At 42.4% G+C, this 25,430-nt stretch overlaps 1 protein-coding gene across 2 annotated transcripts in view; it reads right to left on the bottom strand.

Moving 5' to 3' along the window:
* CSMD1 (CUB and Sushi multiple domains 1) overlaps positions 1-25,430 on the bottom strand; it is a 2,926,925-nt gene that overhangs the window by 384,563 nt on the left and 2,516,932 nt on the right. For both annotated transcript variants that reach the window (XM_075340315.1, XM_075340314.1), the window contains exon 41: positions 2,291-2,500. In XM_075340315.1, the coding sequence (XP_075196430.1) occupies positions 2,291-2,500 (210 nt within the window). The remainder of the gene's footprint in view (positions 1-2,290; positions 2,501-25,430) is intronic.

The raw sequence follows: 25,430 nt of genomic DNA, 5'->3' as shown, positions 1-25,430 counted from the left end.
TACCAGAGACACGGACGTGTGAAAGGGGCCAAAAGGGTATTATTGTTATGAACCGGCGCCGCCATAGCCGCAAGCATTCTGCTGTGGTTCCTGTTGCGCCCAGGTGCCTGCTGCCGTTCTTCCAGCCAGAGTCTAAGCCCGGTGTTTTGCCTAGTGAGCATGCTCAGCCTGATTGTGTTATTTCTGAGACTAAGTCCTCAGTTCAGGCTACTGAGCATGCTCCCACAATTAACCCTAACAGCCTCTTTGCACAGGTACTTGGACTTCGTGCTGTGTCTAAGTTCTGGGATGTGCCTACTGAGCATGCTCAAACTGATAGTATGCTTTCTGAGCCTGTTGCTCAGGCTACTGAGCATGCTCAGGCACTTAGTGCATCAGAGACTAGGTTTGGTAAGGACCTCACTGAGCATGTCCATGAGGTGGCAGGCCCTGATAGGGCAGAGGGTGTCAGGTGTCCTGATGACGTGGCAACTCCGGATTGGCTCGCAGAGGCCCACCCCTATGATCTGGCACCTCACCATTGGTCGTCAGACGATGACTGGTGAAGTGTTTGGGGCGTGGCTGCCATGAGGTCATCAATGACGTGGCAGTTCCAGATAGGTCGCATGTGACATCACTGATGACATAGCACTCTGCTATTGGACCTTGGTGGTTCCACCCTGGGTTTGGGGCGGACCCAGGTTATAAAAGGGGCTGGAGACAACATGGAGGTGCGCAGTCTTCATTTAGAGTTCTTGGTGCCATAAGCCTTGTTGGACGCGGTAGGTAGGACTAGGCGAACGGGGCCTGTCATGCCAAGATTCGTGGCTCAGCACATGAGGGTCAGGCACCGTGCTTCCTTGCTACCGTTCCTGTTGTGCTAGAGCAGTTCAGTGGTGTTAACTGGGCTGCGGCTGCTGCGTTACCTGTTCAGTTGAGCCTCCTACGCACACGGACAAAATACCTGTTGCGTCACCTGTCCGAGAGTGCCCTCTACTCACACGGACAGTGTACCTGCTGCGCCACCTGTCCGGTTGTGCCCTCTACGTGCACGGACAGCGCACCCCAGAACCCCTGTGAAGTTAACAGGGTGTTCCTGGATTGGGTGTGTGAACCCTATTATCCTCCTCGGCTTCCCAGTCAAATGTTACTGGTGTGACTACCTGGTCTGACGTGTCCTTTACACACGTGGCCAGTCGAGTGGTGGCCAGAAACGCTAATCGGAGGACCGCTCGGCCTGACGTGTCTTACACATGTGGCCGACAGGGCGCTGCCGCAGCGGTCTTCTCGGTCAACGCTAACAGGTTACCATCCGGCCTGACGTGTTGTTACACACGTGGTCAGAGTAGCGTCCGTTCCACCGAAACGCTAACTGGGTTGTCATCCGGTCTGACGTGTCCCTACACACGTGACCGGTTCCTTGAGTTATCTCAGAGCCATCCAGCTCTATAGTCTCCGCCTAACCCACAGGGTGCCAGCAGCTTCATTACCATCTGGAGCACGGTGGGCCCCGACTGGCGATTGGGATATATACACCTGGTCCTAATCTGCCGGTCCCCCCGTAACAATTATCATTACCAATGTCACCCCACTCATACAGTATATATTATTTTAACCCACTTCAGACCTCTGTTGTCAGACTCCTGCACAGGTTACAACCCTCTGCGTTGGAACTGATAAATCACTATACATTTTTCTTTTATAGTCACCCTACTGTTCTTTCTCCTTTTATCTTTTTCTGCCTCTTTGTCAGAGTACAACTTTTTGGTCTTACGCCATCTAGGGTGGCTGGTGGAGTTACATAGGAAACAGTAATAACTCTGAATCACACCACAACTGCACAGGATAAGCAGGAGAGTTGTGGTTCAGATTTAACAATTATGTCATTGCAGTAGCCATCTCAGATGCAGGTGATCCAGAATAACAATCTCAGTGAACGGTAAAGCAGGAGAAAAGTGGAGAGCACCAAGTAGAATAACTACACATGGCAAATACATTGTCACTTTTCATTGCCAAGGTTGAGGTTTTCTTTAAGTATTTTTAATTCCCCAGTCATAATAAATCTCTAGTGCTAATAATAACTGAGTATACCATACATGTCTGATAAGTAAAGCTCCCAGATTTGATTTTTTCCTGAACATACCGTATTATCTACAATAGAAGCCATTTTAGTCATGTAGTCATGCAACTACTCTTCTTAAAATAACTGAAGGTCCCAAAGGTTACCACCACTTCTACAACAAATATAAATGTTGAAAGTCCCTTTTAATATCATGCAGAATACTTGAATGGGTATTTTTAAGTAACTTACCTTGATAAACAAGCTTAAATCCTTGGCGATTCTCAGAGTGATCACTAAAAAAGTGAATGAGAACTTCATGTGTTGTGCTCAGCAAAGGTATAGGAAGTTCGTTACCACTAAATTGCCCAATTTGAGAACCTGGGTGAGACGGTCCATTTTGGATTTCAAGAATGTCATGGTTTGCTTCAGTTGAAAAATTATCAAATTGAATGTGAGCACCTACAAAAACAATAAAATAAAAATGGCATGTGATTATTACACATGGGGAAATACTTCTAGCAGAGACAATATGCTTTAATGTACTGGATTGCCTGGCTTTAAGGCTGCTTTACACAAAACAATATCGCTAGTCATCTCGTTAGCGATGTGACACGCCCAGATCGTTGTTATGATTTGCCGAGATCACTCATAGGTCGTTTTGTAGCGGTCACATGTACACATCTAACAAACAACGCTACATCGTTCAGCAATATATTGTTTGCCCAAGGCGGTCATGTGGATGTTGTTCGTCGTTGGCAGGGTGTCAAACGTAGCAATATGTCTGCTGCGTTCCAAACGACTAACAGTATTTTGAAACTGAACGACATGTCAACGATCAATGATTTTCCACCCTATTTGTGATCGTTCGGAGTCACACGTAGGTGTCACACGCAATGACGTTGCTAACGATGACGGAAGTGCGTCACGAAAACCGTGACCCCGACGACATATCGTCAGATAAATCATAGCGTGTAAAGTGGCCTTTAGGTTCAGTTACTTTAGTTACATTTATGCTAGAATGGTTACAAAGGTGCAAAAGATGTGCCCATGAAAACAGTGGTAGAAGCCCAGCTGTGACCGACAGTGATGCTCCCGCTGAAACGTCTAGGATCGTAGAATTTGCTCATACAGCCATTTATCCCTCAAATACTGTAAATCTATCAGGTCCTTGTGATGTGATAGTGTCACAATTTGCAATGCCAAATGAGGGCCTTCCAACAACTATTAGGTTTTCCATTAGCCATAAGGCCTTATAAACTGCCTACCAGGGACAGTAATAATACAAAAGACTACATTTTTGAAATCTTATGATTGTGATCAATTGATCACAACTCTAAATTCCCTCATAGGATGTGACAAAGTAAAATTAACATAAAAAAAATTATATCCACTTATCCAAAACTAAAATTTATATTTATTTTTCAATTAACAATGAATCAGTTAACAGTTTTATTAATTAAACAAATTGAAAATATAATTGTGTTTACACCATGCAAATGGTGTAAGCACACTATGATAATGTTGCAACAGGATTGCTTAACATGTGCTACATCTGTATACTGTACCCCTGCAGTTATAACAAAATGTAGAATAAAGTTAACAGATTACTTTAAATGTACCATTAACCCAGTCACCAGCAGGCAATTTTCCATTTTTCGTTTTTTTGGGTTTTTTTTGCTCTTCTTCCGAGAGCCATATCTTTTTTATTTTGCCATCAATCTTGCCATATGAAGGCTTGTTTTTTGCAAGATGAGTTATACTTTTAACTGAAAACATAAGTTTTACCATATTGGTGTACTGGAAAATAACAAAAAAATTCCAAGTGCGGAAAAATTGCAAAAAAAATTGTGATTGCAGAATTATTTTGGAAGTATTTTATTCATCGTGTCCACTATATAGTAAAACTGATTAGAAAAGAGAAAAACATTTGTATGCTCACCATGATACTGAATACATGAAATACCAATGGCATATATCAATCCGGAAAGGACCCCTTCAAACCGCTGGCCCATGGTAATACACCAAAAGGAAAAAGGAAAATCCGGATCTTGATGAATAAAATGACCTTTTATTGATGTGATTTAAAATCCATGTTATAGCAAGTAAAAATATCCAAACATGTTTCAGGCTTCCGCTCTTGATCACTGGATGATCATCCAGTGATCAAGGGCGGAAGCCTGAAACATCCTGAGTCATCACGTGTGCTCGAGTCATCCTGTGTGCTACCATGGTCACGTCACAGGGTCTCCGATGGTGGTGTGGAAAGGCACATTCCCTGCTACGGCGCTTTAAATTGCGCTATCACATTTTGACAGCACGATTTAAGGGTTTAACAGGTGTGGCTGGATCATGGATCCACCTGCACCTGTGAGGCACACATGTCTACTGTTCAAGTCAGCAGACATGTGCAGGGATCACCACCGCTTACTGCAGCAGCTAGTAGTGATCACCCCTTCATGATTTAGGAAGTACCATTACATCCTAGGTCATAAAGGGGTTAATGGCCTTAAAAAAATACAAAAAACAATGCAGAATTATTTTTTACTCAATACTATATCCATGCCCTCAGGACAGAATGAGAGCTTGCTCTGTATTAATGAGATGCTGAGTCAGCTATTAGTCTCTGCTTGGGGTGCGATTACAGCCACCAGTCAATATATACTGAGTGGTGACTGAAGCTGCCCTGGCCCACTCGTATGGCTAAAAACCCAAACTGCCAGGAGGAATAAAGTTAATTTCCTCTTAGTAGAGGTATTGTGCAGCTTTAGAACTCTATTTACCTACAGATTAACTCCATATAGCTAGGTCAATAACCTTTTCTTACATGACAGGTTCCCTATAAAGGGAATTTGTCAGTAGCATTGACCCTCTTAAGTTGTTTATTTGGGCATAAAAGTCATAGGAAGTTTTATAAAGTTATATCTTGATATCTGAGATCCAATGTATTTTTCCAGAGAAATCCATGATTTTCTTAATATGTAAATTAGCTGTTAAGATATATAGGCCGGACATAGATCTCCCTGGGAATCTGCTTCCAAAGCATATATTGGATGAAAGTAGATGTTATCAGTAAATAATGAGAGCAGACTGTCAGTCTTTATAGGATTCATACTGGTAATGCCACCTTTCAGTTAAAATAAGCTCTTGAAACAGACTCCCAGGGAGTTATATGTCCCGCCTATGAATTTTATCAGCTCAGTTACATATTAACAAAAATGTGGCTTTCTCTGAAATAAGACATCATATCACAGATAACAAGGTATTCATTTATTCAACTTTCTATAACCCGCATACCCAGGCAGCTCAGTAAAGTTTATCCTTCTAACATAATCCCTTTAAAGGTATAAACCCTATCATGTATCTTATGGGAGCTTTGTTTAAAGGGAATCTTGAAGGGAAACAGGTTTTTGCAATGTAATCTGAAGACAGCAAGCTAAAATAGGTAATACATAGAATTCAAAAACATGTCTCTTGTCAAGGTCAGATCTGTTATTTTCCTGGAATGTTTGCTTAAGCACCAGGACCTTATCATTGCACGGCAGTCCGACATGCTCCCTCCTCTGATTGGCACCTCACTGTCAATGTACAATGTCTACAGAGAGCCTGTAGAGCGCATGTCCAGGAAGCTGAGGATTATAAGGGAGATTGGTATGATGCCGGACCAGTCACGGCAATCAATTACAATGTGGGGAAAAGGACCATGAATGAACTGAAGAAATATGTCACTCCTATGACTGTATGAAAAGGTCTTTAATGCATTCATCTGATCATAAAAAGTTTTTTTAAAGATAAATATGGCAAACTTTTGTTTAACAAAACCATGTTAGCGATGCACATTGCAGCACTAACAAGACGCTGGGATGAGACATGTTCCCTTTATGGCTTTAGGAATAAAGGGTGCTTTTCACGCTGCGACATTGATAGCGATCTTGTTAGTGATGTGACACACCAGATCGCATCTGCGATCTGCCGAGAATGCACATAGGTCATTTTTATAGCGCTGGTCCCATGTGCGATCTGGGAAGATCGCATCTGCGATCTCGCGTGTCAAATCGCTAGCGAGATCGCTAGCGATGTCGCAGCATGTAAAGCACCCTTAAGTCAATTAAAAAAGGACATTTTTTGATCATGAAGAGTCACTAACATTATCTAGAATAAATATGTACATACCCACATACTTTATACAGTGCCTACAAGTAGTATTCAACCCCCTGCAGATTTAGCAGGTTTACACATTCGGAATTAACTTGGCATTGTGACATTTGGACTGTAGATCAGCCTGGAAGTGTGAAATGCACTGCAGCAAAAAAGAATGTTATTTCTTTTTTTATTTTTTTTTTAAATTGTGAAAAGTTTATTCAGAGGGTCATTTATTATTCAACCCCTCAAACCACAAGAATTCTGTTTGGTTCCCCTAAAGTATTAAGAAGTATTTCAGGCACAAAGAACAATGAGCTTCACATGTTTGGATTAATTATCTCTTTTTCCAGCCTTTTCTGACTAATTAAGACCCTCCCCAAACTTGTGAACAGCACTCATACTTGGTCAACATGGGAAAGACAAAGGAGCATTCCAAGGCCATCAGAGACAAGATCGTGGAGGGTCACAAGGCTGGCAAGGGGTACAAAACCCTTTCCAAGGAGTTGGGCCTACCTGTCTCCACTGTTGGGAGCATCATCCGGAAGTGTAAGGCTTATGGAACTACTGTTAGCCTTCCACGGCCTGGACAACCTTTGAAAGTTTCCACCCGTGCCGAGGCCAGGCTTGTCCGAAGAGTCAAGGCTAACCCAAGGACAACAAGGAAGGAGCTCCGGGAAGATCTCATGGCAGTGGGGACATTGGTTTCAGTCAATACCATAAGTAACGTACTCCACCGCAATGGTCTCCGTTCCAGACGAGCCCGTAAGGTACCTTTACTTTCAAAGCGTCATGTCAAGGCTCGTCTACAGTTTGCTCATGATCACTTGGAGGACTCTGAGACAGACTGGTTCAAGGTTCTCTGGTCTGATGAGACCAAGATCGAGATCTTTGGTGCCAACCACACACGTGACGTTTGGAGACTGGATGGCACTGCATACGACCCCAAGAATACCATCCCTACAGTCAAGTATGGTGGTGGCAGCATCATGCTGTGGGGCTGTTTCTCAGCCAAGGGGCCTGGCCATCTGGTCCGTATCCATGGGAAGATGGATAGCACGGCCTACCTGGAGATTTTGGCCAAGAACCTCCGCTCCTCCATCAAGGATCTTAAGATGGGTCGTCATTTCATCTTCCAACAAGACACCGACGCAAAGCACACAGCCAAGAAAACCAAGGCCTGGTTCAAGAGGGAAACAATCAAGGTGTTGCAGTGGCCTAGTCAGTCTCCTGACCTTAACCCAATTGAAAACTTGTGGAAGGAGCTCAAGATTAAAGTCCACATGAGACACACAAAGAACCTAGATAACTGGGAGAAGATCTGCATGGAGGAGTGGGCCAAGATAACTCCAGAGACCTGTGCCGGCCTGATCAGGTCTTATAACAGACGATTATTAGCTGTAATTGCAAACAAGGGTTATTCCACAAAATATTAAACCTAGGGGTTGAATAATAATTGACCCACACTTTTATGTTGAAAATGTATTAAAATTTAACTGAGCAACATAACTTGTTGGTTTGTAAGATTTATACATCTGTTAATAAATCCGGCTCTTGTTTGAAGTTTGCAGGCTCTAACTTATTTGCATCTTCTCAAACCTGCTAAATCTGCAGGGGGTTGAAGACTACTTGTAGGCACTGTATAAGTAGTATATGTTATACTTGTGTAAAGCAGAGAAAAAACTAACAACATGCCTTTGAAGATTTTATGGTTATTTAATGCATTAAATGTGGTTTTATCATTTTGATAGTTTATGTCCAGTACACTTACTTAACTGCAGAATGTATTAACTATTGGGACCAGCCCAGGATGGGGGGAGTTTCATGTACACAAGGAAAGCAATTTTTTGTTTATTAGATAAATAGGCAGAAGTATTTAGAAATGGTATATGCATATAGATGGGTGTTTGTATGTTAAAGAGGGAGACCATATATTGGATAGTACTGTACATTCTGAAGGAATTGAAGATTAGGTGGAATGGATTCCGGAACTAAGGGGTACTTCACACACAGCGAGATCGCTACTGAGATCGCTGCTGAGTCACGTTTTTTGTGACCTCATTAGCGATCTCGCCGTGTGTGACACTGAGCAGCGATCTGGCCCCTGCTGTGAGATTGCTGCTCGTTACACACAGTGCTGGTTCGTTTTTTTATTTTTGCTCTCCCGCTGATAAGCACACATCGCTGTGTGTGACAGCGAGAGAGCAACAATCCTGAATGTGAAGGGAGCAGGAGCCGGCATCTGACAGCCTGCGGTAAGCTGTAACCAAGGTAAACATCGGGTAACCAAGGTGGTTACCCGATATTTACCTTCGTTACCAGCATCTGCAGCTCTCACGCTGCCAGTGCCGGCTCCTGCTCCCTGCACACGCTAAGTTAAGCGGTGTGAGCTGGTAACGAAGGTAAACATCGGGTAACCATACCCGATGTTTACATTAGTTACCAGTGTCCGCAGCTTCCAGACGCTGGCTCCGTGCAAGCGCAGCGTCGCTTGCACGTCGCTGCTGGCTGGGGGCTGGTCACTGGTCGCTGGTGAGATCTGCCTGTTTGACAGCTCACCAGCGACCATGTAGCGATGCAGCAGCGATCCTGACCAGGTCAGATCACTGGTCGGATTGCTGCTGCATCGCTAAAGTGTGAAGGTACCCTAAGGCAGTTGGTCTTATCAAGGACTCAGGAGATGAAAGGATTCCTATTCTTAGGCAAGCGGGTCTTAAGAAAACAAGTATCTACCTTAGAAGTTAAGGTCCCGTCACACACAAGATCGCTAATGAGATTTTTGCTGTGTCACCGTTTCTGTGACACAGTAATTATCTTGCCAGCGATCTCGTTATGTGTGACACTGACCAGCGATCAGGCCCCTCATGTGAGATCGCTAGTCATTGCCAAAGGGTCCGGACCATTTTCTTAAAAGGTGATGTCCTGCTGGGCAGGACACATCGCTGTGTTTGACACCTAACAATGACCTCCCATACAGGTCGCTCATCGTTATACAGGTCGCTCATCGTTACAGCATTGTTGGTAAGATCTGACTGTGTGACATCTCACTAGCGACCTCCCAGCGACTTACCAGAGATCTTTATCAATGCGCATCATTTTCAGGATCGCTGGTAAGTCGTTTAATGTGACGGGGGCTTTAGAGTATAGCCTGGTCTTATTGTCACAGAAGAAAATGACAAGGCTGGTATACGAGCATGGAGCGAGTGGCCCTCATTAAATGTATTGAGAGAACACTAGTGAGGAGTTGTACTGATGTACCTCGGCCAATGAGGTTTCCACATAGGAATATGGAGGTTCCTTTGATGGTTTGCTGGATTTATATAATATGTAACAGAATTGATTACAAAGTTACATAGGTTGAAAACAAACCCATCTAGTTCAACCTTCTTCCACCAATTCTAAATTTAGTCATTGTCATTTATAACCAGCAATGTTATGTGTACTGAGGAAATCATCCAGACCTTTTTTAAAAGCTGTTATAGTATCTGCCATTACTACCTCTATGATGTACTGCCACATGTAACTGTAAAGTTACTACCTCTGCATTATGCAGAAGAACTATTCTTAGAATATTGTGTCTGCTATCTGATGTATATAATTTTCAGCAAGTTGTTCAGTAAAGAAAATTTTGTTTATGGATGCTGGTCTCCCTCATTTATCTCTATTTATTATAATTAATTATTGATTTAACAACATGATTCCATGGTGCTATGCAAGAGAAGGGGCTACATAGAAAATATAGATCTAGGTTACGGTAAACAAATTAACAATAACAGACTGGCACAGAGAGAAGAGGACCCTGCCCTTATGGGCTTACATTATACAGGATGATGGGGAAGAAGTATGTCGGAGGATTGCAGCAGCTCCAGTGGTTTTGAGGTGGCAGCATAGTTATTGCAGGAATTAAGCTTTTTTGAAGAGATGAGCTTTCAAATATGTTAGATAACTGGAAGTGTTGGGGTTCAGAATTCCAGAGGATAGGAAACATTCGGAAGAAGTCTTGGAAACAATTGGATGAGAAGCAAAGAAGTGTAGAGGAGAGGAGGAGGTCTTGGGAGGACTTGAGATTAAGTGATGGAAGATATTTGGGGATCAGTTCAGAGATATACAAAGGGGAACAATTATGGACTGCTTTGTAGGTAAGTCTTAATAGTTTGAACTGGATTTATTGGACAATTGGTAGCCAATAAAGGGATTAACACAGGGAAGAAGCTGAGGAATAGTGAGGAAAGAGGTGGATTAGTCAGGCAGCAGATTTAAGGACAGATTAGAGAGGTGTGAGAGTATTAGCAGGGAGACCCAGAGGGGGATGTTGCAGTAGTCAAGGTGGGAGATGATGAGAGCATATTCTATATGTTCCTGGCCTGTCATGTCAAGAAGCAGCATGTGGGCTGCAGAGGCATTTGGGCAAGGTAACCGCAGCACACACCTAGCCAGGACCCTCTTTTTGCTGTAGAATGGTGGAGCACATATGATGTGCATCTCTGCCAAGGCTATCCCCACCCTGCAAGCTACACTTGCAGTAAAGCAATAAAGTTAATAAAATTGGTAAAGTTTGAAAGAAGTATAAGCTTCAAATATGCAATGTACCACACATCCTATCCCCAATTTGAAAGGTTTTAGGATACAAGCCTTTATGATAAATAAATTTTGCTTGCCATTATGATGGATATTTAACATAAATTGCCATAATAAACAAATATCACAACTTCTACCATTTATTCAGCTACATCTATATGTCTCACGACTGTAATACTTTTATATGCATGGTGTTTTTTCTTTCTTTATTGAAAGTAAGTGAAATGCAAGTACGTAAATGCAAGGGACATAAGAAACATGATCTCAGTTGTTCCTTTCCTTTATGCTATGACAATTAAATAAAATTACTACAATTTTTTTAGACTTTAATATACTTATTTTTATATGTAAAAACTCGTAATCTAATAACCTGAATGCAGGAGAATCTAAGCTCTATGTGAGTCATAGATCCTGGCAGTGCAGTGTTATAAAGCAGCATGTATTTTGATGTATGAATGTTCTCTCTTTGTTATCTAATCAATGAACACTTACAGCTTACACATGGATTTCTGTAAAATATGACTCTCAGTGGAGAGATAAAATCAATCTACCTGCCAACCATGACCCCCCTCCCCAACCCCTATTATGACAATGTTCATAGTAGTAAAAGTTTGCAAAGATAAACTTGAAATGTATATTACAAATGTGCCCTGCAGCACACAACAATCAGCAATCAGATAACTGTCAATATGTAATTCTGAATTAGATAACTATAGCAACATGTCTATCTGGTGTTTGCCCAGTGTGTTGGTCATACCCTCACTTTAGCATTGATGTTGATAGGAAAATGAGCCAATCTAGCCCAATACACTTCTGTCTCTCTAAATTTTAACTTAATCCTTTGGAGGATGGTGTGATTAACATATCTATTTAAATGGAGTGAAACTAAGGGATGAGTTAAAAAACCATTACCGCAGTATAATAACTATTCGGTAATAACTAAAACCTCCTGAAGAGAATATACTTAGAATGTTTTACTTAAAACTCTAAAATCCAAAAGTCAGGATTTTCCTAAAACTAAGGGGTACTTTTCACATAGCGAGATCGCTGCTGAGTCACAGGTTTTGTGACATACCAGTGACCTCATCAGCAATCTCGCTGTGTGTGACACTAAGCAGTGACCTGGCCCCTGCTGTGAAATTGCTGATTGTTACACACTGTTCTGTTGCTCGTTCGTCTCCCGCTTTGCAGCACACATCGGTGTGTTTGACGGTGGGAGACCAACGAGCACCGACTCTGTGTAAGTAGCGTACGCTGGTAACCAGGGTAAATATCGGGTATCTAAGCAAAGCACTTTGCTTGGTTACCTGATATTTACCCTGGTTACCAGCGTACGCCGCTTAGGCTGCCAGTGATGGCTCCCTGCACACGTGGCCAGGGTAAATATTGGGTAACTAAGCAAAGCGCTTTGCTTAGTAACCCGATATGTACCTTAGCTACGTATACAGCGAGCCAGCACTGACAGCCTGTAAGAGATGTACGCTGGTAACCAGGGTAAATATCGGGTAACCAACCAAAGCGCTTTGCATAGTTACCCGATATTTACCCTGGTTACCAAGCGCAGCATCGTTACACGAGTCGCTGGTGGCTGGTGACTGGTTGCTGGTCGCTGGTAAGATCTGACTGTTTGAAAGCTCACTAGCGAACCTGTAGCAACGTACCAGTGATCCTGACCAGGTCGTATCGTGGTCAGAATCGCTGGTACGTCGTTTAGTGAGACGGTACCTTTAGTACAGTACCACCATGTCCATGAAACAAAGTGAGCTGGTGTTTACCCAGTGTCTACACATATGCAGTTAGGGCCAGAAATATTTGGACAGTGACACAAATTTTGCCATTTCACCTGTTTACCAAAACATTTTCAATATACTGTACAGTTATGTAATCAATACATGTTTTTAAATGCATATTATCATCTTTAATTTAAGGGTATTTACATCCTAATTGGAATAAGGGGTACTTTGCATGCTGCAACATCGCTAACGATCTCATTAGCGATGTGAAATGCTAGATCGCAAGTGCGATCTTTCGAGATCGCACATAGGTCATTTTACGCATTTCACATCGCTAACGAGATCACTAGCGATGTCGCAGCGTGCAAAGTACCCCTAAGGGTTTAGGAAGGACAGCTCTTTAACTTGTAGCTGCTTCTTTTTAAAGGGACGAAAAGTAATTGGACAATTATCTCAAATGCTCTTTAATGTGATGCATTATCAATTAACCCCTCCACCCCTGGGCGATTTTCCGTTTTTCTGTGTCTTTTTTGCTCCCCTTCTTCTGAGAGAGCCGTAGCTTTTTTATTTTTCTTAATTTTTTATTAATTAAATTAATTAATTAATTATTATTTTATTATTATTAATCTTGCCATATAAGGGCTTGTTTTTTGTGGGACAAGCTGTACTTTTAAGTGAAACCATAAGTTTTACCATATAGTGTACTGGAAAACAGCAAAAAAAATTACAAGTGTGGAATAACTGCAAAAAAGTGCACAATAGTTTTTGGGATATTTTATTCACTGTGTTTATGGTAAAACTGATATGTCAGTGTGATGCCTCAGGTCGGTTCAAGTTTGTAGACACCAAACATGTATAGGTTTACTTTTATCTAAGGGGTTAAAAAAATCACAAGTTTGTCCAAAAAAAGTGGTGCACTTTTTGAGCCATTTTCTGAAACCCGTAGCGTTTTCATTTTTCAGTATCTATGGCTCAGTGATGGCTTATTTTTTGCATCTCGAGCTGACTTTTTAATGGTACTATTTTTGCGCAGATGCTACGTTTTAATCTCCTATTATTATTATTATTATTATTGCCTTTTGCACAAAATTTGTGGCGACCAAAAAACATAATTTTGGCATTTGGAATTTTTTTCCGCTACTACATTTAGCGATCAGATTAATTTATTTTATATTTTGATAGAGCGAGTGTTTCTGAATGCGGCGATACCAAATATGTATCTATTTTATTTTTGTAGCACTTTAATTTTCAATGGGCCAAATGAGGGGTGATTTGAACTTTTAGTTTTTTGTATTTATTTTAATTTTTTAAAACTTTTTTAACTTATTTTTTATTTTACTAGTACCCCTAGGGGGCTATAAGGATCAGCTGTCTGATTGCTCTTCCATTTCTCCAGTTCATGACTACACAGCTGAGATCTGGAAAAAAGATGCTTTACTCTCACACATGGCCCTCTGCTGGCAGTGAGAGAAAGTGACTCATGATAGATACAGGAGTCATCACATGACCCTGTGCTATCATGAAACCACCAGAAGTCATGTGATCACATCATGCGACTTCAAATGGCACTGGGTAAGTTAATGCTTACTACTGCGTGCTGTTACATCTCGCTGTCAGATTTTGACAGTGAGATGTAAGGGGGTTAATAGGCATGGGTGGAGAGCAATTCCACTCGCTCCTGGCAGGCACACGTGTCAGCTGTTCAATTCAGCTGATATGTGCGTGGATTACCACGTACTGCCCACGGCAGGCGGCGGGGATTAACCTCACACGATCCATGACATACCCAGTACGTCATGTGTCGTGAAGAGGTTAAGCAGTTGAAGGGTCTGGAGCTGATTCCAGATGTGGCATTTCCATTTGGAAGCTGTTGTGGTAAACCCACAACATCCAGTCAAAAGAGTTATCAATAGAGGAGATACAGAACATCATTGGGTTGAAGAAAAGAAGAAATCTATCAGAGAAATAGCAGAAATCAACAGTTTAGTATGTCCTGAAAAAAATAAGCACCCTGGAGAGCATGGGAACTCAAAGAGACCTGGATGTCTCAACCTCATGTTGTGAAAGAACATCCTTTCCTTCACAACATCCACCCAAGTGAAAACACTCTCAAGAAAAGAGAAGACTTCCTGAGTGCAAATACAGCTATATCACTACTAGGTGCAAACCATTAATCATCCTTAAAAATAGAAAAGCCAGATTACATTTTGTCAAAAAGAAGCTAAAGAAGCCATTCCCAGTTCTGGAAAAGCATTGTATGGACTTATAAAACTAAGATCAACCTGTACCAGAATGATGTGAAGCAGAAAGTATGCAGAAGGCTTGGAATGGTTCAGGATCCAAAGCACACCACAACCTCTGTAGAACATGATGGAGGCATTGTGATGGCATCGGCATGCATGGCTTCCAATGGCACTGGGTCACTAGTGTTTATTGATGAAGTGACTGAAGACAGAGGCAGATGGATGAATTCTGAAGTGCACTGGGCTATACTTTCTGCTCAGATTCAACCAAATTCAGAAAGGTTGATTGGATGGCACTTCACAGTACAGATGGACATTGACCCAAAATACACTGCAAATCCAGCAACCTAGGAGCTTTTTAAGGCAGAGAAGGGGAATATTCCTCAATGGCCAAGTCAATCACCAGATCTCAACCCCAGCAAGCATGCATTTCACATGCATAACACAAAACGTAAGGCAGAAAGACCCACAAACAAGCAACAACTGAAGTCAGCTGCAGGAAAGGCCCAGCAAAGCACCATAAAGGAGGAAACCCAGAATTTGGTAACGTCCATGGCTTCTACATGTCAGGCAGTCACAGCCTGTAAAGGATTTTCTCTGAAGTATTAAAAATAAACCTTTTATTTATGGTAAAGTAAATTTGTTCAATTTCTTGTGAGTCTCTGAAATAAGGAGGCATTGTAGAAAACTAGTTGCAATTCTGAAACGTTTCACAAGATAATTTTGTTCAACCCATATAATTTAACCTGAAAGCCTACACTTTAAATCCATCTCAGTTTTTTTAATTTTAAACCAAAAATATCGTCATGCAGAGCCCAAATCATGAAGATTCGGTAACTGTCCAAATATTTATGGACCTATTTGTAGTACCATCAACAGAAAAGGTGTCAAGAGAGAACTTTAAGAGGCAAACCAATGGGTCATTCAGCTTAATCGATTATGAGAAGCCATATTATAAGGTAAACACCATATTGAACTGGTATGGTAAGGGGCTAGCCAATAATGATTCTTTTTCTGTCCATTATATGCAGGCAAAATGGACCAAAAGATAAGATGATAAAAGAGCTGCTGTAAAATAAAGATAAATGTCTGGGAGAGATAATCCCCTCTGAGAAGAAGCTGTTGTGAGGACTGAAAAAGAGATAAGGCATCACCAAAATTTACATATAAAGAGTTTGCTCATATCTGCGTATGAATGCAACTAGTGCAATACAATAAAAAAATTGAATTGCACTCGCACAAATGTTATTTAATTAGAGTGCTGATCTGTGATTTCTTTTCCTCAGCTGTATTCCACCTGAGAAAAAAATCGAAACATGCAGTGTATGGTTGCATAAAAAGTCTGAGACTTGCCAATACAAAGTCAATAATAAGTGCGATAAATAAATCTGATGTCATACGAATCAGCTGTATGTTGTCTGATTTTTACAGATAAATTACTATTATGCAGCATAGAACACTGTAAATGGTCCTGTACATGTTTGTTGAATAATATAGCTGCTAGGAAAAAAAATGTATGGCAAATGTAGCGCCCTAAGGCTCAGTCGCCACAGGGTATTGCATCTCACATAAGGTGCAGTACTCATCCCGGGTAAGGAAGAGGTTAACCACTGGTGTTCATCGCTTATACAACACAAATTTAGGTGCTGTCCCACTGAAACTGGGTTAGAGGTGGTCACCATGGCAACATGACTTTCCCAGCCACTGGTGAGTCATTAGGAAAGTGGGTGAAGCATGAGGGAAGAGAGAGAACACACAGACTTTTACCTCAGAATAGTCTGGGACACAGAAGAACATGGTCACTGAGGAGGGTGCTTTAGAGCTTCCTCAGTTAGGGATGGCCCGACTGGAAGAAGCAGGAGATGACTAGTGGAGTTAGTGAGATACAGGAGCAACATGGTACCTGGAGGCAGAGTTCAATAGCTCCCTCAGCACCAGCGCAGTTCAGGGTGCAGAGCCCTAGGGTATGATACACTTCATGTTGTGCCACCAGAATCTGCTGGACAGGGGGAGTTCACGTCCCTCTGGCTACCAAAGATCCCGGGGCACAGCAGCATACAGAGTCAGGAGTCAAGACCACAGTTGGGCCCACATTTTATTCACGCATCCTGCGAACAGTACAGGAACTTAATTACTAAATGCATAGGTCCCCAAGTAGCTTCACGCCACGGGGAACTACACTACAAAGTGCAAGGAAGGAAGGTTTCACACTCCACCACACCATTGGTGACCTCTGAACTATCTGGGATCAGCTGGGGCCCATCACGGCGAAAACCAGCACTCCGAGGGTGACGACTTAACAGTGAGTAAAAGACCTTCAACCGCATCCACTGTGTCAGTCCATCATTGTCGGCACCGGTGCCCTGCTCCTCTGGTGCCATCGGTCAGTACCACCTCCATCATCCTCCCTGGGGCCTAGCTCTACCTGTGGGGAGCTGAACCATCTTGGCTGCAACACCATCCGCCCCAGAGGACAGCACCCGCAGTAGCGGCTAATCCCTGGCCACACACCACAGGTGGCGTCATGAGACAACAACCCCTTCATCCTTATTTCCACCATCCTTCTCCACCATCCATACCTTCATGGACACCTCGGGGTCACGAAACTGGGCAGGGCCACCCGTGACAACCCCCATACCCTCACCAGCCCAGTGACTAGTACTCCCCAGACTCCGTCATGTGCTTCCCATGCATATGTCATAATGGATCGCAAGTGAGAAAAAATATTGCACACGCACATATCACTCACCTTACATATGGCATACTAAACGAATTTCACTCATTCAACAACTTTTCTGGATGAAAATCAGACCGATTTTTTTTAATGCAGGGATTGTCTGACAATCGCAGTAATGTCTTAGCCATATTGGCTAATGGCATTACTGTGATTGGCCAGCTGAATCGTATCATTGGGTTTTATATGAGACTCAGGGGTGAGATGCTTGGCATACTACAGTTTAGAAAGATGATTTAGGAGGGACAGCATGCCTTTCATGTGGCACTAAATGGTGTTTTAAACTGGTTTCATTTAATAATTAATTTTAAAAAATGGCATTGGGTGCCCGCTATTTTTGATAACCAGCCAAGGTAAAGCATATAGCTGTGGTCTGGTATTATCAAGTTAGAAGGCCCATAGTTATTTGGCCCTTCTCAGCCTAAAATTAGCAGCCCACAGCCGCTCCAGAATTGGTGCTTCTATTACAAGCGCTAATTCTGACTTTTCGTCTCCTTCTCTTCCCGATTGCTCTGGTGCATTGACAATCAGGATAATATTTTGGGAGGTTTATGTCAGCTGACAACAAGCCCAGTGGTTAGTAATAAAGACGGGTCTATCAGGCACCCCCATTACTAAATAGTAAGTGTAAACTTAAAAAATATGCACACACAGTGAAAAATAGTTTATTTAAATAAAGACTGCACCACACTATCCCTTGTTCAAAAATGTATTTAAAAAAAAAATGAACATCTAGCATAATTTATTGTGTAGTGGTGGTCCCATGACATCCTGTGAATCCATACTCCAAACTATGGAGCCTTTTTCAGAGAAAAAGGCTAAATAGGTCAATGCAGGTCAGCGCCAGATCCAGAGTTTTTCGCAAGTGGGGACATCAGCAACTCAGTGACGTCACAGCGAGTGAAAAATTCTGAGTCTTGCACTGACTGAGAATGACTCCAGAGGTCACTGCATGTCAACCTCAGGCCAGCAATTTCACACACACATTCTAAGTCTGATACTGACCAGGATTGACCTATGGAATCACTCTCAGCCAGACCCAGAGTCATGATTTCTCATGTGCAGTGATATCACTGATGCCACCAAGTGTGAGAATCTGTGGGTCCGGAGCTGACCTGCAGTGATCTATGGAACCTCTAGACAGCTTTGCATTACTAACCCTTGGCTTGATATCAGATGACATTAGCCACCCAAAAATATTACCCCAATAGCCAACGCACTCAATAAATCAAGAAGAACTGGAATTAAGCTCCAGAATTGGTGCATCTAATGTGATGCACCAATTCTGGGGCAGCTGTGGGATGCTATTTTTATGCTTGTAACGGCCAAATATCCATGGGCTTTTCCATCCTGTTAATAACAACTGCAGTTATCAGCTTTACTATGGCTGTTTATTAAAAATATTATTTAATTATTAGGCTAAACACTTTTGAATTATGCACTCAGCAAGGCTCAGCAGCTTTGACAAGAGTTGTTGTCACCCGGTATCTGTAAATAGCTGTACTTCTCATTCTACTCACAATTGCTGGAGTTGTGCTACTGGATCATGAATTTTGTCAAAGCTTTGTGGAAACATTTTTAATAAATTGGTGAACAAGGGGTCATGTTGGGGACTCCTTATTCAAATAAATAATTTTTTCCAGTGTGTTTTTTTAACTTTACACTTACTGGGTTAGTAATGGGGGTGTCTGATAGACACCTCTCCATTACTAATCCCTGGGCTAGATGCCAGCTGACAATAAACAGCTGACATCATCCCCATTAACCTATTACCCCAATTGCCACAGCATCAGGGTAATCTGGAAGAGACAGGGCAAAGATTCAGAATTGATGCATCTAATGTGATGCAACAAATTTGGGGCAGCTGTGGGAACCCATGGGAACCCATGGGAACCCATGTCATATTTTAAATTATTTATATAAATCATTTTAAAAAATGGCATAAGGTTTAATCTATTTTTCATAACCAACCAAGGTTTAGCAGACAGACTCATATTATCTCAGTTCCTTCTCATAGAGTACTACTACGATTCCTTCTTAATGTAATAAGTAAGTGAAAATCCTTAACCCTAGCATGCATGACATCAAAAATCTACACTTTTACGTAATGTGGGCCTTTTAGGCCCCTGTAAAAATCATATGGGGAAATTCACATAAATAACTTTTACAAGTTTATTTCAAAATTGCAAAATAAGATATGAATAATGCACAACATTTTAATAATTTTTTTTGCAGAAAACATGAAAAAACATTTTTTTTCCCAAATTTCAAACAAAGATATGAAAAACACAAATGTACAGTATATAAATCTAGAGTAAACTAGCTGCAGCTACATTTCTTTTCTAACTTTTTGTTTTCAATTTTATTGGTCTTCCAAACAATTTTCACATGTTATCTTTTCTGAAGAATGTTCTTTACAGACATTTTCCCCACAAGTGGTACAATATCGTTTAGTTTTCCTCCTTAAGTTTCTTGGACAAATGAAACAACGCTTTTGTTTTCTTTCTTCTGGCCCTGGAATATCCTGAAACTGTACGCCACACCATTTCTTCTTTAGTTTGCTTTTGTAAGTATTTTATGTTGCTTCGCTCCATCATGTGAGGCGTTATAAGTTCATGGCAAAGGTCCTTTAAGAATAAGCTTCTCCTGTCCTTCTTCCTAGCATGGAATTCTGGATGAGTTTTTGTATAAATAATTAATGAATTCAGGGCTGCTACATCAAGCACATTTGAAAAAAATTACTACAGGCCAATGTCTTTTGTGCCTCTTGCATGAATATTCTCCCACCATTTCATCCATTTTGTCTAAACTTCTTTAGTTTTATTGTAATGCAGGATGGTTTCAGATATCAATTTCCTGTCATTGCTGTCAATACTGCAATCATAATGCATGGTACTGAGCAATATAACGGATTTCTCCTTCTTCGCTTTGTAAAATACCAGTGTCACTTTGTTGTTGAAACCAAATGCACTCTCATGAAGTGTTCGCTATGGATTGTGTTTCATTTCTTGAGGAATATCTCGTTGGTTTGGCTTCATAGTACCAACAAGTATAACAGCTTTTTTAAGCAGAAAATTGCCCAGTGCAACATTGGTAAAATAATTTTCCATGATAATGTTTCTACCTGAATTGTATATTGGTACAGCAAGTGTTTTCACAATCTCCATTTAATATACGGTAGTCACTTTTGTTATTAAGCACCACAGAACCACCTTTATCTGACATTAAAATTACTAAATTATTTTTTGTTTTAAGTTGTTTTAATGCTCTAGACAAAGATGAAGTTAAATTGTTATGTGAGCGTTTTTTTTCTTCTGAAGTGGTACTGAACTAATGTTTCAAATAGTTTTAAATTATATTTTGGAAATGGTCTATGGCCTTCCTTTTGGCTTGGATAAAACCACAAATTGGGAATATTCATTTTGTATGACATCAATAGAAGAAGTGGCATCATACTGATTCTCTGATGAGAAGTCCTGTAAACACTTCAGCAATAATAGTTCATGAAATCTTGAAGACCTGTAAATGTTGTCAAGATAAATGTTGTCAAGAGAAATGTTGTCAAGATAAAATTTCATAAGAGGAGCTTGTTTATTTTCATCAGAAAAATTATGTTTTACATCCATATTCCAATTTCAAATATTCAAATTTATTGTAATTGCAAATTGTGGAGAAGAGGTCATAATTGAGGGTGGATGATAATTCAAACCTAAGTATAGGAGTTGGTGTTGATAAAAATCCAGTTCTGAAGAAGATAAATTGATGACATCATTGGTATATTTTTGTGATTCCTCAGATCAAATCTGGGTGTTCCTCCATCCAGCCTTGTATTTTTCATCCCTTCTTTTTAGTTTGTCTGTTATGGGAAGAAGATGACATTTGTGCCTTTTGTAATAGTAATTTTTTGATCCTCATGAGGCATCTGAATCAGAATTCTCAATAAGTCCCAAAGAGATATCAATGTTTCAGGAACAAAACTTAACTTTGTTGTAAGATGGCTGTTTTTGTATTATTTTTTTAAATGGATTGAGGTGATTTTTCAATACGTTGCCTTTTCTTCACATCTAATGATCAAGGTGATAAGATTTAATGAGCAGTCAGTTAAAATAGTATTCCATTTCTGCAAAAATTCAGATGAATATGTAGTCCTGGAGATCTTTTGTTATACTTAAAGGGGTTATCCGGCTTCTTTGACTTTTTTTTTTTATTTCCCTATTGGGCTACATTGGGGCAGGTAAGTAGATAGAGACCACTTACCTGCCCTGCTGTCAGCCCCTCTCCCTCGGCTCAGAGCGGTCATGTAACCGCTCCTGCCGCGATTTTGCTGCTTCCGGTCTTTGCACGTCTACATGGGCAGGGCCATGTTGACATGCAAATGTGGAGCAGCATGTCACCTCCCTGCTGGGTGTCTACAGTGCGAGGAGTCACCGCCCCCTTCCCTGCACCCTCCCACACATTCCCCCGCACCTCCAGTAACCTCCCCCTGCACTGCTGTGGGGGTCCGTGACCTGGGGGCGGGGCCTGGCGGCAGCTGCCGTGGTGTCAGCTCCAGCACCGGGCCCCCTGCCCAGGATCGCACATTCAAATGTACCGGCATCACAGATCACCGATGCCGGTACATTTGAAAGTGCTGATGAGAAGCAGCGCAGCGCTGCTTCTCATCACTGTCCCTCCCGCTGTCTGTGCAATCTGCAGCACAGCGGTGACGTCACTACTGTGCCGAACAGAGCACAGACAGCGCACGAACGTGCAGGAGCGGCGGGGACCGAGGACAGGTGAGTATGTACTCCACATGTGTTCCCTATGGGGATGGGGATGGGGGGCTGGCAGAGCCATATGTGTGCGTGTGCAGAGCCATGTGTGTGCGTTTATGGTGCAGAGCCATATGTGTGCGTGTACGGTGCAGAGCCATGTGTGTGCGTTTACGGTGCAGAGCCATGTGTGTGCGTGTACGGTGCAGAGCCATGTGTGTACGGTGCAGAGCCATGTGTGTGCGGTGCAGAGCCATGTGTGTGCGTGTACGGTGCAGAGCCATGTGTGTGCGGTGCAGAGCCATGTGTGTGCGTGTGCGGTACAGAGCCATATGTGTGCGTGTGCAGAGCCATGTGTGTGCGTGTACGGTGCAGAGCCATGTGTGTGCGTGTACGGTGCAGAGCCATGTGTGTACGGTGCAGAGCCATGTGTGTGCGTGTGCAGAGCCATGTGTGTGCATGTACGGTGCAGAGCCATATGTGTGCGTGTACGGTGCAGAGCCATGTGTGTGCGTTTACGGTGCAGAGCCATGTGTGTGCGTGTACGGTGCAGAGCCATGTGTGTGCGGTGCAGAGCCATGTGTGTGCGTGTACGGTGCAGAGCCATGTGTGTGCGTTTACGGTGCAGAGCCATGTGTGTGCGTGTACGGTGCAGAGCCATGTGTGTGCGTGTACGGTGCAGAGCCATGTGTGTGCGTGTACGGTGCAGAGCCATGTGTGTGCGTTTACGGTGCAGAGCCATGTGTGTGCGTGTACGGTGCAGAGCCATATGTGTGCGTTTACGGTGCAGAGCCATGTGTGTGCGTGTACGGTGCAGAGCCATGTGTGTGCGTTTACGGTGCAGAGCCATGTGTGTGCGTGTACGGTGCAGAGCCATGTGTGTGCGTTTACGGTGCAGAGCCATGTGTGTGTGTGTGCGGTACAGAGCCATGTGTGTGCGTTTACGGTGCAGAGCCATGTGTGTGCGTGTACGGTGCAGAGCCATGTGTGTGCGTGTACGGTGCAGAGCCATGTGTGTGCGTGTGCGGTACAGAGCCATATGTGTGCGTGTGCAGAGCCATGTGTGTGCGTGTGCGGTACAGAGCCATATGTGTGCGTGTGCAGAGCCATGTGTGTGCGTGTACGATGCAGAGCCATGTGTGTGCGTGTACGGTGCAGAGCCATGTGTGTACGGTGCAGAGCCATGTGTGTGCGTGTGCAGAGCCATGTGTGTGCGTGTACGGTGCAGAGCCATATGTGTGCGTGTACGGTGCAGAGCCATGTGTGTGCGTTTACGGTGCAGAGCCATGTGTGTGCGTGTACGGTGCAGAGCCATGTGTGTACGGTGCAGAGCCATGTGTGTGCGGTGCAGAGCCATGTGTGTGCGTGTACTGTGCAGAGCCATGTGTGTGAGTTTACGGTGCAGAGCCATGTGTGTACAGTGCAGAGCCATGTGTGTGCGTGTGCAGAGCCATGTGTGTGCGTGTACGGTGCAGAGCCATATGTGTGCGTGTGCGGTACAGAGCCATATGTGTGCGGTACAGAGCCATATGTGTGCATGTGCAGAGCCATGTGTGTGCGTGTACGGTGCAGAGCCATGTGTGTGCGTGTACGGTGCAGAGCCATGTGTGTGCGTGTACGGTGCAGAGCCATGTGTGTGCGTGTACGGTGCACAGTCCGATGTGGGGCTGTTATTTGCAATGCTGTAGTGATACCAGGTCAGGTGCTGGGGAAGAATATACTGACAGGGAATGTGTGCAGGGGGCGGGCAGAGGGTGCGGCTGGACACTGGGGTGGGGCTGGACACTGAGGCTGGGCGGTGACAGCTGTGACTGGGAGGTTTTGCACAGGAAGTGGTCATGTTTGCTGGAGCTGAATGTAAACAAGAAGCTGCAGAGAATAAAGGTATAATTCAAGAGGAACAAAAGTTAGAAAACAAAAAATAACAATGTAGGTGTGATTTATATGACAATACAGCACAGATAAACTCAAACATTTTTGTTAAGCTAATGTCGGACAACCCCTTTAACCCTTTGGGAATAAAAAGCCTTTATTCAGATAGATTGTTGGTAAGCTTAAATATCACCAGATGCGATTTTCCTTCACCATCATGTGTTGGAGTTTTTCCTCTAATGGTGGAAATTCCCCATTGGCATCCCTATAAGAGATATCATCCGATGTTGCAGGTAATGAGGAAAGCTTTGCAGCCTTTTCTTAGTGATTCAAAGTGTTATCCATAATACTTTGGTCATACAATATTAAGCATGGTAATTGTTATTTAATTCCATATGAATGGTTATAATTATTGTAGCCTGCAGTGCGCACAGAAAGCAGAAAACATAGGCAGTTAAATTTTAATTTCACTGTGAGATTTGCAATGCAGCAACCAAAAAAAAGTAAACATTTCTGCTGGAACGTATGGAATGAAAGAAAGAAAGAAGAGGGAATACAGCTTCATGAGTGCAATCTCCTTTATTGGGTAGGAATTTTAATTAAAATAAAAACCATTGCTAAAACAGTGAATGTAAAGCCATCCCTCAATGATGAGAATGTTTAATCAAGATATCACATGTCTATCGTTGGAGCAATGAAATAGCTGTCAATTCCAGGGAGCACAGAAGTAGCTTAATTATCGCTAATAAGATCATAGCCTTAAATACTGAAGGAGTTAATAGTAAGTAAATACAAATAAATACAAGAATGACACTTTATATGCACTGAAAGGCTCAAAAATAACAAACAAACATCTGTACACTGAAATGCATTACTACTAGTGTGATTATTATGTCGGTGTCATCTCAATGAATGAAACCCAAAAGCTTCAGTGAGTGATGAAAATCATTTCCTCATGGCAGTGAGGATGTGCAGGAGTTTGGCAGATTCCAAAATCACTCCATATCTGCAGGTTAATAGCGTTTTATCATGTGACATCTTAACCTTTAGTTTCAGGTAACTTTCACACTCTGCTATTATGTCATCTCCCTTTGATATTTACAGTGGGGAAGTATTTGATCCCTCGTAAAAAATTGGCAAAGATCGGTTTGTTTAGTAACTGCTTGTGGGTGCACACTAAAGCTTTTCTTCTACCTTATTGTCACTTTTACTAGAATAGTAGTGATGTAGAATGAGCATGGGGTCATGCTTGATGAAAGGAGGGGGTGGGGAGAGGTCAGAGGAGTGGCAGACTGCTATTTTTTTCCTAAATTTATGTGTGAATGTACCTGCAACCAATCA

Source organism: Anomaloglossus baeobatrachus, chromosome 3, assembly GCF_048569485.1.
Source record: "Anomaloglossus baeobatrachus isolate aAnoBae1 chromosome 3, aAnoBae1.hap1, whole genome shotgun sequence".
Taxonomy (NCBI): Eukaryota; Metazoa; Chordata; class Amphibia; order Anura; family Aromobatidae; genus Anomaloglossus; species Anomaloglossus baeobatrachus.
The sequence above is the reverse complement of the archived record's forward strand: the minus strand, read 5'-3'. Positions and strand labels throughout refer to the sequence as shown.